The sequence below is a fragment of the Suncus etruscus genome, chromosome 1 (assembly GCF_024139225.1).
Source record: "Suncus etruscus isolate mSunEtr1 chromosome 1, mSunEtr1.pri.cur, whole genome shotgun sequence".
NCBI lineage: Eukaryota > Metazoa > Chordata > Mammalia > Eulipotyphla > Soricidae > Suncus > Suncus etruscus.
In genome coordinates this window covers 33724925-33739091 of record NC_064848.1, presented here as the reverse complement: position 1 = coordinate 33739091, position 14167 = coordinate 33724925, and the positions used below count along the sequence as shown (strand labels likewise).

Genomic DNA, 14167 nt, shown 5'->3' with positions numbered 1-14167 from the left:
AAAATCTCCCTCCATCAGATGTAAATATTACAATATACTTAAAATATACCCAGAGTTTCAAGCAAAGTAGATCCTCAACAGATATTAGTTATCCTCTCTGGATTTTTCTCCTTCATTCAAGCAAGTCTGATGATTAGTAGTTAAGCCAGCTTGTTTAATGGATTTCACTGTATTTCAGGTAGTTACTTCTGACATATCTCAGGTCATATTTCCCCTGATTAACAGAAGGTCATTACACTAATTAAACACTTTTTCATGCTTGTCAGTGACATCTTAATTTAAACCTAAGCTCTTCCCACTTCAAAAGACTTCCAGTAAAAAGGACAGGAGGAAATTAAAGTCCTCTGATCACAGGGCCACGATATACTAGGTATCAGATTTCCTAATGGAAAGCACCAGAATTACGCAGAAAAAACATCCAGATATTGTAAAATGCACAGGAAGAGCTAGGGAGAAAGTGAATTTATCGTCATAATTTTTAATCTCTTTCCTTTTTATTTTTCCTTAAAGTTTTCATTTTCTTCACTTCTAATACAATAACACCATAGTAGACACGTGTATATGTTTAGAAGAGCAGTATTATGTGCTAGTAAATGTGCTGTTTTGAAACACCAAAGTCATGCCTGGGTTATGGGTGTAACACAATATGAAGACAATGACTAGACAAATGGATCATTTTCTGAAATGTGCAAGAACATAACCAATAGGGGGATTATCCAAAACTCCATCCTTGAGTGCAGAATACATCTTCTTGAGTCAGAAATGAAATAGCATTTCTCATTTTATTTCCCACTACACTGAACCTTCGTTTTCCTCCCTCCATATCTTTCAATACTGAAATTGAGTGATTTCCTTTCCAATGAAGTCAGATCATCTATCTTGGTATATGTAGATTTCAGGAATGATGTGGGAGAGGAAAGGAAGGGTGACAAAATTTATGTTCTACCATTAGAAGTAGATTCCCAGTCCACAAAAGTGAAACCAAAGTAAAGCTGAAAAGAGGAAGAATAAGTTTTGCCCTCTTCTGATCCAAAGCTCAAGCTCATTTTTCTGATCACAAAAGTGTGACTGAAATCAACAAAGCCTAACCTTCACTGCTCTCTGTAAGACCTTTACCTTCTGTCTCTTATGAGCAGTTTTAGGCAGATGGAGAGAGGTGTAGAACCACCACAGCTGATTCATAAGAGTCTCGGTCTGAGAATCACCATATGGTATAGCAGTCTACAGTTTTTCTAGATATTTCTCAGTATCATGGCAACCATTGCAAGGCACTACCCTACTCAAGTCAGTTCATTACCGATTTCTAACACTAAAGTCTTTTTTGTGTTGAAGCTTGAGAAAAATTGATACAAAATGACCTCCGAGTGAGACCCAACACTCAAATGAACTATAATTCAGATCTAGTTTTACCACCTAACTACCTGGTATGGAGCACACTATTGTAATAATTATATAATCAATAAATATTTATTGAGTATTCATCATTTCCACATGTTAGGTGATCATATTTAATATGTGTTAGTGGGAATTCCATTTAGTATACAATACAAGTATTAAAAAAATACTATACAGCACCAGAAATGGTCCAAAAGTCTAGCAGATATGATTCATATATGGAGATCCAGGTTCAACCTCTGCATCACATACCCCCCACACCAAAAGTAAACAATAATAACAAAGCATAACAATAACAAAGGCCAAAGCACAGTAGGTAGGGTACTTGTTTTGCAAACAGCCAACCTAGGTCTGATCCCTGAGTGCAGAGCAAGGAGTAAGTTCTGAGTACAACAGGTATGGCCCCAAAAGGAAACAAAATAAACAAAAAGTGCAGCAAGGACTCCAACCCTTTTCCCACCCTATTGCCCCTGTGCTGTGATCTCTCCCTCAGTCCACTGGACCAAAGAAATCTCTATTACATGGATCATAATCTAATATCCAATAGCAAAACCCCAGTTTTTAGTACAAGAGATAAGAACATAAAATGGAGTAAAGATAACCACTTCAATAAATGGAACTAAAAACTGGATAAATATGTGCAAGAAATTAAAGCTTAATTCATATCTCAGACATTATACAAAAGTCAATTCAAAGTGGATCAAAAGCCTTGAGATAAAACTGGAAACTATAAAGTCCACTGAGTAAAATATAGGCAGAACACTCCCAGATTTGAACTCAAAGGCCTATTCAGGGATCAGGCAAAGGCAACAAAATCAAAAATAAACAAATAGTACTACATCTGCATGGCAAATAAAAAAAAAAAGAAAAGAAAAACACACACACACACAAGCTAAAATTAAAGCACAGCTAACTGAATAGGAAAAATTTGCATTCAATACGCCAGATGAAAGTTTGATATCTAAAATATATTAAATTACTCACAAAGATCAGTAAAATTTTCAGAAATTCTAACAAAAATGGGGAGAGGAAATGAACAGATTTCTAAGAGGAAGACAAGCAGATGGCCAATATATGAAAAAGTGCTCAGCAGCATTTATTATCCAAAATAAGATAACAATATTATATTACATCACACCAGTGAGAATGGTACATAGCAAAAGTACTAGGAATAGCCTGGAATGACAAGAATGTGTTGAAAAAAAAACTTCAGCCAATAGGAATGCTAATAGGAATGCTCTCAAATTATGGGAAACAGTATGGAGAAACCTCAGTAAGCTTAGAATTGAGCTGTCACATGATTCAGCAATTTCACCTTTGGGCATCTACCCCAGGACTTAAAAAAAAATTCATTAAAAAGAACATATACACATCATTATTCTTTGCTGCATTTAGTACAATGGCAAAGATAAGGAATCAAACTAGGTTTTCAATGACAGATGATATATATACCTAGTTTAATATATATATATATATATATATATATATATATATATATATATATATATATATATACAATGTAATACTATGCAGCTGCAAGTAATGATGAAATCATGCAATTTCCTGCAACCTGGTTGAGACCAGAAAATACTGAGTGAAGTAAGCCAGAAGAAGTAAGACAAACACAGGATGATCTCACTTAGCTGTGGTATATAAAATAACTGGATGAGAAAAATGTAACATAGTAAAGGGGGATGTCTAAACCACCCTTGATCTCAGAACTTAGGAAGTAGAAGGATAGAGGAGGGACAAAAAACAAGGGGAGAAGGAAGATGAGAAAGGGAAGTAATGGGGAAACAGGAACTAGGACTTCCATTATACTGGTGATGTGAGAGAGTAGATATGTATACATCTAAAGCATTAACTTAACAACACTGCAAACATAAAATCAAAGGTGTGATCACCAAACTTTGTATTGTGCTTGTCAGTGTTGCATGAGGTGGTGGGGCAGAAGGGGGATGGAGTATGGGAACACTCAATGGTGGAGGTAAGTTAATACTGGTGGAGGTATTGGTGTTGAACAACTATATGCCTAAAACTCAATTCTCAATAACTTTGTAAACCATGGTTCTTTAATTAAATATTAAGTTTTTTTTATAAACACCATACCCAAGAGCACTAGCCAAACATCAGATGCTTTGTAACTTAGGTGCATTATAGACTGAATATTTTCTTGATTAAACTCAAAACTACCGTATTTTTTTTTTTTGCTCTATAAGATGCACATACTTTTAACTGTTATCCTCCTCTGCACTCAGGCTTCAGCTCCAGGTGGCACATGATGCACTTTTGGGGGAGAAAAGTGTGTTTTATGGTACAAAAATACAGTAATTATTTTTTGTAGAACTCTTTTCACACAAGATACACAGTGTTAGAAAACTAGAGAACACACTTCCTTCTCCTTGTCTTTCTGCCTCCTCTATGCACACTGCTTCCTCTACCACATGATCAATAACAGTAACCAATTATTTATAAAATGAGGTCACACGGTCAGGTCAATATCTTCATTTTTTTCATTTCAAACCTAATAGTCACTGATAAACTTGTAAGAGCAAAAGAGAATGGATTAGTTCCAAAAAAGAAATGTTTATTCTCTAGGAATCTGTATTGAATTCACTATTCTCTTTTACAAACCATGTCTTCACTTGAAGAAAGCCATTCATGTGGTAGATGGTTACAAGTCACTACCTGAGCAGTTCTGAAGAAAAGAGCATATGTCAAACAGAAAATATTTTCCATTGAAATGTGTCTCTGTCTTCTAGGGTCAAGATAGTACTGAGTTCTACAAGGGAGTTCTCAACAGTTCATATACCAGGAGGGATGCAAAGAGCATACATAGGTCTCCTAAAGGTTTTGAGGCTGAGTGTTCAGAGTGTACATGAAAGAACCCTGCAAAAAAGCAAAAAAGGAAAAAGAAGTGGTAAAAATAAAAACAACTCACAAACTAAAGAAAAGAATTGGTTTCCATTTCAAGTAAACCTTTGTCAAACTGGAGACTAGAAGTCCCTGGACAGGGGGACTATTGTGATGTAAGGGAATGTTGCTAATGTGTCTAGTTGAAACCTGCTAATAAAAATGAATAAATAATCTCCCCTTAGGCCAAAGAAAAATACAGTCTTCTAATTTGAGGAATTTTAATCATTAGAAGGTTTAAAAACTAATTGAAATTTTCTTTGACAAAACGACCTAGAAGCAAAGGAACCAATGTCATGGCTATTAAGTTCACTCAAAAGAACAGCGAAATTACTTTTTTTTACCCCCATCTCTACACAACCAAAGACAAGAGTTCCTTTTTGTAAGTCATCACTTAATATTAAGCACCTATTATTTGTAAAATCTGGCAAGGTGCTCAAGGTAATTTCCCTGAGAAGGGACAGCTTAAGAACTCTGACTGCTTATGTTTAGAAAATAAATGGCCACAAAAAAAAACTTTGTCAAAGACAGTCTCTGTTAACAGGTATGAAAGCATTTATAGAAATACAGAGAAGACACATAACTTTTTTTAAAGGAATCTAAAGATAAAACCTAAGAAAGAAATAATGTTTTAAGTACTACAAAGCAATATACATTAAAACAGCATAGTCTTGAAATAAAAACAGGCCCTCAGAGCAATAAAATAAATTTGAGTATTCAGAGAATGACCCCCAGACATACAATCAACTAATCTTTGATTTAAAAAAAGGGCTAAAACCACAAAGTAAAGCAAAGAAACTTCAGCAAGTGATGCTAAAACAACTACTCAGCCACATGTCAAAAAAAGTGAACTCAGACCTCTTTTTAACACCATGCACAACTATGAACATTTCTGTAACCATGGTGCTTAAATAAATTATTTAAAAAAAACTTTAAGAAGATCAAATAAATGATAATGTTAGCTTTATGGAATGTACAGAAGTTAATCATTTGGTAACTAAGGTAATAATTATTTATTTAAAAGTGCAGTCAGGGGAGCGGTGAGGTGGCGCTAGAGGTAAGGTGTCTGCCTTGCAAGCGCTAGCCAAGGAAAGGACCACGGTTTGATCCCCCGCCGTCCCATAAGGTCCCCCTAAGCCAGGGGTAATTTCTGAGCGCTTAGCCAGGAGTAACCCCTGAGCATCAAACGTGTGTGGCCGAAAAAAAATTAAAACAAAAGTGCAGTCAGAATAAAAAGGAAGAAATAAGAAAGAGGAAAAAAGAATAAAACAAGAAATCCACAAACATGCACGTGCCAACCATTCGTCCTCTCCTTTCTTTACACATATCACACCAATTCCCCTTCCATTAGCTAATGTAGAGATTATTTTAGTTTTTAATCTTTTCATTTGTTTGGCTTGGGTCATAACCAGCTGTGCTTAGGGATTATTCTTGGCTCTGTTCTTAGAAATTACTCATGGCAATGCTCTAGGGACCATATGGAACACCTGAGATTAAACCCATCTACATGCAATGCAAATGCCACTGTTAGGTTGAGTTCAGCAGATTCTTCTGATGGCCTCCCCATCTATTCCTTCTTTTCAATGTTCTTGTGGCCTCCCAATACACAGAGGTGGATTGTTTCATCGTTTCTGGCAGCCTCAGTCCTCCTCCAACCATTGGTATATTTAGAAATGAGTTTGTGAAACAATAACTACAGAATTCTGAGAAATTCTACATTAGTGATACAACAGAGATGCAAGGAATAAGCCTGTTTTTTTTAGTCCTCTTTGTTTTTTAGATAATGTTTTCTCTGGCTATGGAACCAACCTGGAGCTGCTGGCAAAGGAAGAATTGGAAGAAGGCTGACTTGCAAAGACGGTGCAACTACACTAAGCACCTAAAGATTCCCAACCTTTCTGGGTCATGTTATATATGAGAAAATAAAAACAATTATCCTTCGAATCAACTCCTGATTTTTTGTTCATCCTTTTTTTTTTTTACTTCAGCAGGGAAGCGGGGGTTCCTATGCTATGATCAGGGATCTTGGGTCTAGTTCCAATGATACAGCACTGGAATTGACAGCTCAATGTAAGGGCCTGAAGATGTGGTGCTACTTTATCTCAGGTTGCTGGTCAAAAACAGGGCTACCTGAGAAGGGCTTGAGGAACCTCAGGGCTATGCCTAGTGATGCTACCCAGTTGGGGGAGGGCATGTAATGCTGTTTCCTAACCCCCTACACCCTAATGTTTAGCCAGAAGAGGCACAAAATCTTTGTTCTGCTCTGGTTGAAAAATAGAAGCAGAATTGGGAGGTATAGGCATTGGAGAGAGTTTATTTCATCATCACCATCATCATCATCATGTTTTGCATGAGTTAAATGTAACAAATCCCTCCTCTGAAACATCTCACTGAGATCTAGTTTTGGACTTAGAAGCTCCACACCTCCCTCCACAGTCTCTCATATGCCACTTGTCTGCTGGATTAATGCTTTACAAGAAATTCAACTGGCACTGAGATTAGACATTAGTAAATGATATTTATTCTCATTTAACACATATTTGAACAAACGTCTGGGAAGATCAAATCAAAACTGGTGTCAAATGCACTCCCCGACATTGAAATCCATTGTTTAAAAAGACCAGCAACTTAAAAATATAACTGATATAAATATCTTTATATTTATAAAGACATATTTATATTTAAATATATATGTATAATTTATAAAGATGTTTATATAAATGAAAGACAATATTTCTAAATAAATAACATTAATTTAAATATATTCTGTTACTATAATGTTGACATCAAATGTGTGTGATTAAATTATATATAATTATATGCAAATTTAAATCAAAAAATTTAAGGACTATACATATTATACAATTGCATATATAAAAATCATATAATATAATCTTGTATAATATAAGGAAATTGTGGTTAAACACATCAAACAAAATATAGTAGGTAAAAGATATTTTTCATATTTATTCTTTTTATTTTCAATAATTTTTATTGTGACCAAAGTGAATTACAGATCTTTCACAGTAATATTTTAGGTACATAGTGACATTGAATCAGGAGAATTTCCACCACCAGTGTTGTCCTCCCTTCATCCTCGTTCTCAGCATGCATCCCATATCCCCCTCGTTTGCTCCCCGGAGTTGCTAATATAAATGGTCCCCTCTGTGTCTAGCTTGTTATAGATTGGGTATCTATTCTGTTGTTGGCTTTATATTTGGTGTTTAAGTCTGATCATTTTTTTATTTCTACTCAATGTTCATACAACTGTTTGATCTTGGTACCATCCATTTGTTTCCCTTCATTTATGAGGCAGAACAAGATGATTCAGGTTATATGGTTATGTAGTTCTGTTTGAAAAGAAAAAAAAAGACAGAAAAAAAGAAAGAAAAGGAAAAGAAATGAAAGAAAAGGAAAAAACAAAAACAAAAAAAGAAATAGAAACAAAAAATGGAGGAGTCTATCTAGAGGTTATAAATATCAGTTTAAAAGAAGAAAGGTGGGGCCAGAGAGATAGCACAAGGGTTGGGTGTTAGCTTTGCATGCAGAAGGATGGTGGTTGGAATCATGGCATCCCACATGGTGGTCTCTGGAGCCTGCCGGGGGTCAATTCCTAAGCATAGAGTCACCTGAGTGCTGCTGGGTGTGACCCAAAAGAAAACAAATAATAATGATGATGATGATGATGATGATGATGATAATAATAATAATAACAATAACAATAATAATAATAATAATAATAGAAAGGGAAAAATAAGAAAACATGCCAAAAAGACAAAAAAGGAAACAGAAAAACAATTCTATGAAGACAACAACAACAACAAAATAGCAGATAAAAAATTTTTGAGGAAAATTTTGAAGCAATAGTGCTTCAAAGTATCCATGTTTTCTAATTTCACAAAGCAAGGAATTTTACCATAACATGCTCAGTAGTGCTCAACAAGATTTTGTCTGACCTGAAAAATCTAGAAAGTGTCCTTTGGATTGATCTTAAAGGCTAAAGAAATGTGTCACAGGAGAAGCTGTGTCACAGAGGGCAGGGAGGAAACCCTGGACTGAATAGTCTCAGTTGCCATAACAAAGAGACATTAAACATCTTGCTGCAGGAAAACATTCAGTGATGTCACATTGTTGGAGCACTGAATGCAGCAAATGCCAAAGACAAAGCACCAAGAAACACAACAAAGCCAATGTCTGTCCACCTTTTATCCTGCCTTCTACTTCTACTTCTTTTATCCTGTCTTGGAATGACAGGTCAAGTTGAGCTCCCTTCCATAAGACTTGTCTTCAATATTTTTTCTATTCATGTACCCATTAAAATTATTGAAAACTTTGAATAACATGGGATAGAAGGTAGATGGACAGATGCACTGACAGATGGAGATAGATGTGATAAGGCAAATATATTAAAATATTTATAGACACTGAATAAATCATATACGGCATTCAATGTGTAAATCTTTGATCTTCTTTGTAATTTTTCCATAGTAGCAGTGTTAAAAGAGAAACAAATAGTTTGTTCCACATATATTTAAATTTTTTCAACATTTTAATTTAAAAAGCATAATGTCACACGTATTACAAGATAAAATGAGAACTGCTTACAAACCACGTTATTAATTTTATAAACTCCCCTGATAATAGTGTACAATAAGCCTGAAATAAATCATGCAAAATAATTATGCTTTCTTTTAATGCTATTATTTTGGAAAATGTGATTCTCTCTGTCTCTCGCACATGCACTCACTCTGCATTCTAGCTACATTCAAGAGGAAGGATATGGGGGACATTGGGAGTTCTGGGAAGGTTGCACTGGTAAAGTAGGGTGTTTTTTTTATAACTGAAACCCAACTACAAACATATTTGTAATCATGATGCTTAAATAAAGATATTATTTTAAAAAAAAAAAGATGGTCCTTTTTAGTATTTTCACTTCTGAATTCTTACATACCCAACACCAGTCAAATCTCAGCTTCACCCTAACAAAATGTTATATAAGATGAAAGAAACAAGAAGCTGGAGTCCAAGGTATAGTAATTGACCATTAAAGAGTTTTCTTTCTTTTTTTTTTTTTTTTTAGTTTTTTTTTTTTTAGTTTTTGGGCCACACCTGGTGGTGCTCAGGGGTTACTCCTGGCTGTCTGCTCAGAAATAGCTCCTGGCAGGCACGGGGGACCATATGGGACACCAGGATTCGAACCAACCACCTTTGGTCCTGGATCGTCTGCTTGCAAGGCAAAGGCAGCTGTTCTATATCTCCGGGCCCTTAAAGAGTTTTCTTAAGAAACTAGTATTTATAATATGCCTTTCATGTGATGTCAAAGGTTTATCCTTCAGCAAAAAATGTACCAGAGATTAAGATAAATAAAAATAGAATCTTTTGCGGAAGTAACTAGAAGACTGACTCTTGTAATTGCAGGCTCAGTTGTGTATAAAAGATCTGGAAAAAAATCCATTTAGGCTCCACTTTTGTTGGTTGAAGTGCTTAACACTTAACAAAAATATGAAAACAACCGAAACATATACATATATACACAATGAAATACTGTGCAACCATATGCAAAGGGAGTTTGCATTTCATTTCAACTCAGATAAAACTAGAAGGTGACATATTAAATGTAACTAACTAGAGGAAAAAAGGACAGATACTGGTCATTCTCATTCATCTATAGAAATAAAAATGAAACAAGGTATTAGATATTAAATGACAAAAAATAAGACACGTTGGTGTTGGCTTACAGTCAACAAAATGCCAACAAGGGTGATCAGGGTAGAGAATGATTAGATAAACAAGAAGTTACCTTGATACATTTGTAGAGGATCTTGGGCACTTTGATGGTAGTGAGGTAAGATAATGATGTGTTCAATATCATAATATTATCATTATTGTAATCAACTTACCTTAAAAATACACCCTTAAAGATATACTTTCTCATCCATATACACACACGTATATTCTCAGATGTTCTATGTACCAAATCTGGATACTATTCTCTAATGAGAAGACATTTAAGAAAGGGAAAATTAAGTATTAGAGGATGGTTCTGGAAAGAAAAATATCGTAAATAAGTTCATAGGGCTCAAGTGAAGACATCATGGATATTAGCTAGATAGCTGTTACAGTGATTCTTTTCTGAAACAGAAGAGATTTTAGAACAAGAAGTGGGGAAAGAATTTCAAGAATACTTTCAAGAGGTTGGACTCAACCTCAGTTGGACTGCTGGCTAACCAAATGCAGGGAGAATAGAAAAGTTAAGAATGGCCATTTGACCTGTTAGAATAATGAATAAATGTAATATGTGTATGGCCTTTTGAGAATAACATATATTACCATGTTGTTAAAATTTCTGAAACCTTTGATTTTAGCTGCTTGCTTTTCTATTGTTGTTATTATTAAAATATGAATGTTCAACTTAGAGACTACACCTTCAGTGTTGTAACCTCAGCATTCAGTCTCAAGGGACATATAACAGAGGTGACTAGGTCATGGGGTACTTCCTTAGTTTTAAAGGGAATTAAATGAAAATGGTCTGAATAGTAGAAGCAGCAGAATAGGCCTAGCTCTGACTCCACTCTTTCCTGTGTGACTTCAGACAAATCACTTACCCTGTCTGACCTTCACTTATATCATTAAAAAGCCAAAAGATGTCAACAAGGTGACCTGCACAGTCCCTTACCTCCCTAACCTTATTATAAGACTCAAAAATCAATTGGCTCTGGACAGATCAACTTCAGAAGAGTAGTGAGAGAGTTAAGAAGTTGAGTGAAGAATTTGACAGATAATGAAGATGAATTAGCTGCAGGGCGACTCAATAGGTGTAAATTGCCATCGGCTTGGGGGCTTGATGCAGCCCCTAGTCAGCACCTGGAGGAAGAAGGTGCTAATGATACAATGGGGACAAAACCACTCATAGTTATTAAGCAGCAGGCAGTGGAAAATCCAAATTTACACTAATGTAATCTGAACATGTGCCAATATCAGCCCAGGAAAGGTCCTGAGAGGTGGGTGACAGCACACTTAGAGAAGTTGGTGGCTAAGAATAAAGCATGAAGTCAAACTAATATATGTAATATTAATAGGCCCTCGAATATATTAGCAAGTGCCACTTCTCAAACAAAGAAAAGTAATATTTCCAATAGTATGAGCCTATCTTCTTTTTCAGCAAAAGAAAGATAAAGCACTGATAGCTCTTTTGTGTTCTCTCTTTCTCTCTCATACACACACACATACACACACACACACACACACACACACACGCACGCACACACACACACACGCACGTGCACACACACAGATTATGGTAAACAAAAAGCAGCCACACAGAACTAGCAAACTAAGGCTGGGTCTCCTGATATCTGATAAACAATTCAATAAGACCTGGCCCCTCTTGATAAAGGATCCTTGAATACAGAATGGAAGAGCCAGACACCCTATATCCTGACATTACTGGGGTTAAATAAATAGAACACTCTGACTTTTTCAAAATCTATGGTCTCACTTAAGCAAAGTCCCATGATCTCCAATTTAACTAATTCTATTTTTTTTTTTAGTTAGATCCATTTATTTTATGCTTAGTTTATTCCCGTGCCATAAGTTTTTGCTTCTTCAGTTTCTTCTGTGAGATCTTTTTCTTCTGTGCAACTTCCTCTTCAGGTTTAGGAACTATCTGCTCTTTCTCAGTCAGAATCATCTCAATGTGGCAGGGAGAACTCATGTATGGGTTAATACGCCCATGAGCCCTGTAAGTCCTGCGGCGCATCTTGGGTGCTTTGTTCACCTGAATATGCTCGATGACCAGGGAATCAACATCTAAACCCTTAAGTTCAGCATTGCTCTCTGCATTTTTAAGCATGTGCAGTAAAAATTCAGCACTTTTTTTGGGCCAACGACCCTGTGTCCAACCCCACTGTTTGGCCTGGGCACACCTGCCAACACCACCATTGTAATACCGGAAGGGCACACACTGCTTTTGCAGGGTGACGTCTTTCAGATACTTAGTGGCTTTTCGGATATGCATGCCTTTGATGGTCTGAGCTGTTTCCCGAACGCGAAGGTTCGAGCCTCTGGACTTGCATGATTTGGTCGGGTTTTCGGGGACCAGCGAATAGCGCACCATCTCGGCGGGATCACCTACAGCCCAACTAATTCTATTTCTAATCCTGTAAATCTCCTCAAGATATGAAGAAGTGAGAGAACTTCTTTTTTTTGTTTGCCTTTTTTTCTTTCTTTCTCCCCCCTATGGTACCAAGACCAGACAGTCAAATGTTCATTTGGTGGAAATAAAAACTGATCAAACATGAATACCAAATCCAAAGTCAATGACAACAGAATCAATGCCCAATCTACAATAAGCTGTACAAGGAGGGAACAGTTGCACTAGAATTATGGGTGTAAAGGAGGGAGATGTGGGATGTATGCTGGAAACAGGGGTGAAGGGAGGACAACACTGGTGGTGTGAATGTCCCTCATTCATTATCATTATGTACCACAAATATTACTGTGAACGAACTGTAATTCTTTTTGACCACAATAAAAGTAAAAAAAGATATGAAGTATTGTTAGGTCCTATTTAATGGCATCAATTAGTTCCTGGGAAGAGCAACCTTAAGCAAAACAGTATATAAAGAAAGATAAGAGATTCTTTTCTCCTCCCTATCCTAATTTAAACTAAGCTTATTCTTTAAATCTCACTTCATGAAGTCACCAATCCTTGCTCCATGTCTAAGGTCCTGTTTTTCTATAGACCATTAGTAATTCAGAGTTTGTTTTCCCCAATTTCTTTCTTGATCAATTGAAAATTCATATACCCAGGGGAATGCCTTTATAATTCAGTTTAATTTTAGGCACTTCAAGACTCTTAACATCTGTTTGGCTAATAAAGGATATCTCTGTCAGCTGTTTCCTGGAAATTAGAAGTGTCAAGCTTGTCCCACCCATCCTTCACCCAGAACCAAGTGTAGGGATGATGGTTCCAGAAAAGTAACTTTACTAGCGTCACTGTACTGTCAAAGCTTTCAACTCAGAATGTCGTCAGATTGGGCATCATCACTGTACACAGGATAAAGCTTTTCAGATATTTTTTCCTGTCACCAGAGTTGCAGGAGATATATCAAGACTTCACTGTGGAGGAAAAAAATGGTAATGGTTAATAACAAGGAGATTCAGATGTGTTCTCACTATGCAATGAGGCAGCATTAAATTCTGCCATGTGGTAACAGCCTTTAACGTGGTTGGAAAACTACCCTATCTATCAAGATATCTTTGAAGGAGGCAATCACGTGTTAAAATGGAAAAGTTGAAGATAGCATAATTCAAGCTTCAAGAATTTAAGCACAGTCACAAGAAAACCTAGAGTATCTTTAGTTCTTGCAAGTCAAGTCATCTAAGAGTACCAGAATAGAATAGGAGAGGGACAAGGAAGTGTAGTTTTCCAGAATCATATACCAGTGACCAAAATAAAAGTATATGTCTTAAATACATACATTTCTTAAATGCAATCTTGTTGATAAGGCTTCCAAAGTGTGAGTAGGGAAATGTTACAGACTTTATTATAACATATTCTGAATATAATACAGAGAAAACAAGATGGAAAAATATGTAAGTTATTATATACAATTTCTACTAATATAGGAGTTGATACATGTGAAGTGAACATCAACAATCTAAAAGGTGCTATGTGCCAGGTTATTGCAAGGCATTTGCAAAAATAACTTCTTTTAAAAAAGAGATAAAATTAATGACCTAATTGGACACCTTAAATATATGAAAAACCAAAAGCAAAGGAACCCAAACAGAAGCAGAAAAACAGGAAAAATAAAAGTCAAAGCAGAAATCAACAATATTGAAACAAATAAATAAA

General features: G+C 35.9%; 1 protein-coding gene across 1 annotated transcript; it reads right to left on the bottom strand.

Moving 5' to 3' along the window:
• Positions 1 to 11853: 11853 nt before the first annotated feature.
• LOC126004055 (60S ribosomal protein L17-like) lies at positions 11854 to 12424 on the bottom strand. Its single transcript, XM_049770464.1, has one exon. It carries the CDS (start codon positions 12422 to 12424, stop codon positions 11885 to 11887), a length of 540 nt encoding a protein of 179 aa, XP_049626421.1. The 3' UTR covers positions 11854 to 11884.
• Positions 12425 to 14167: the final 1743 nt, after the last annotated feature.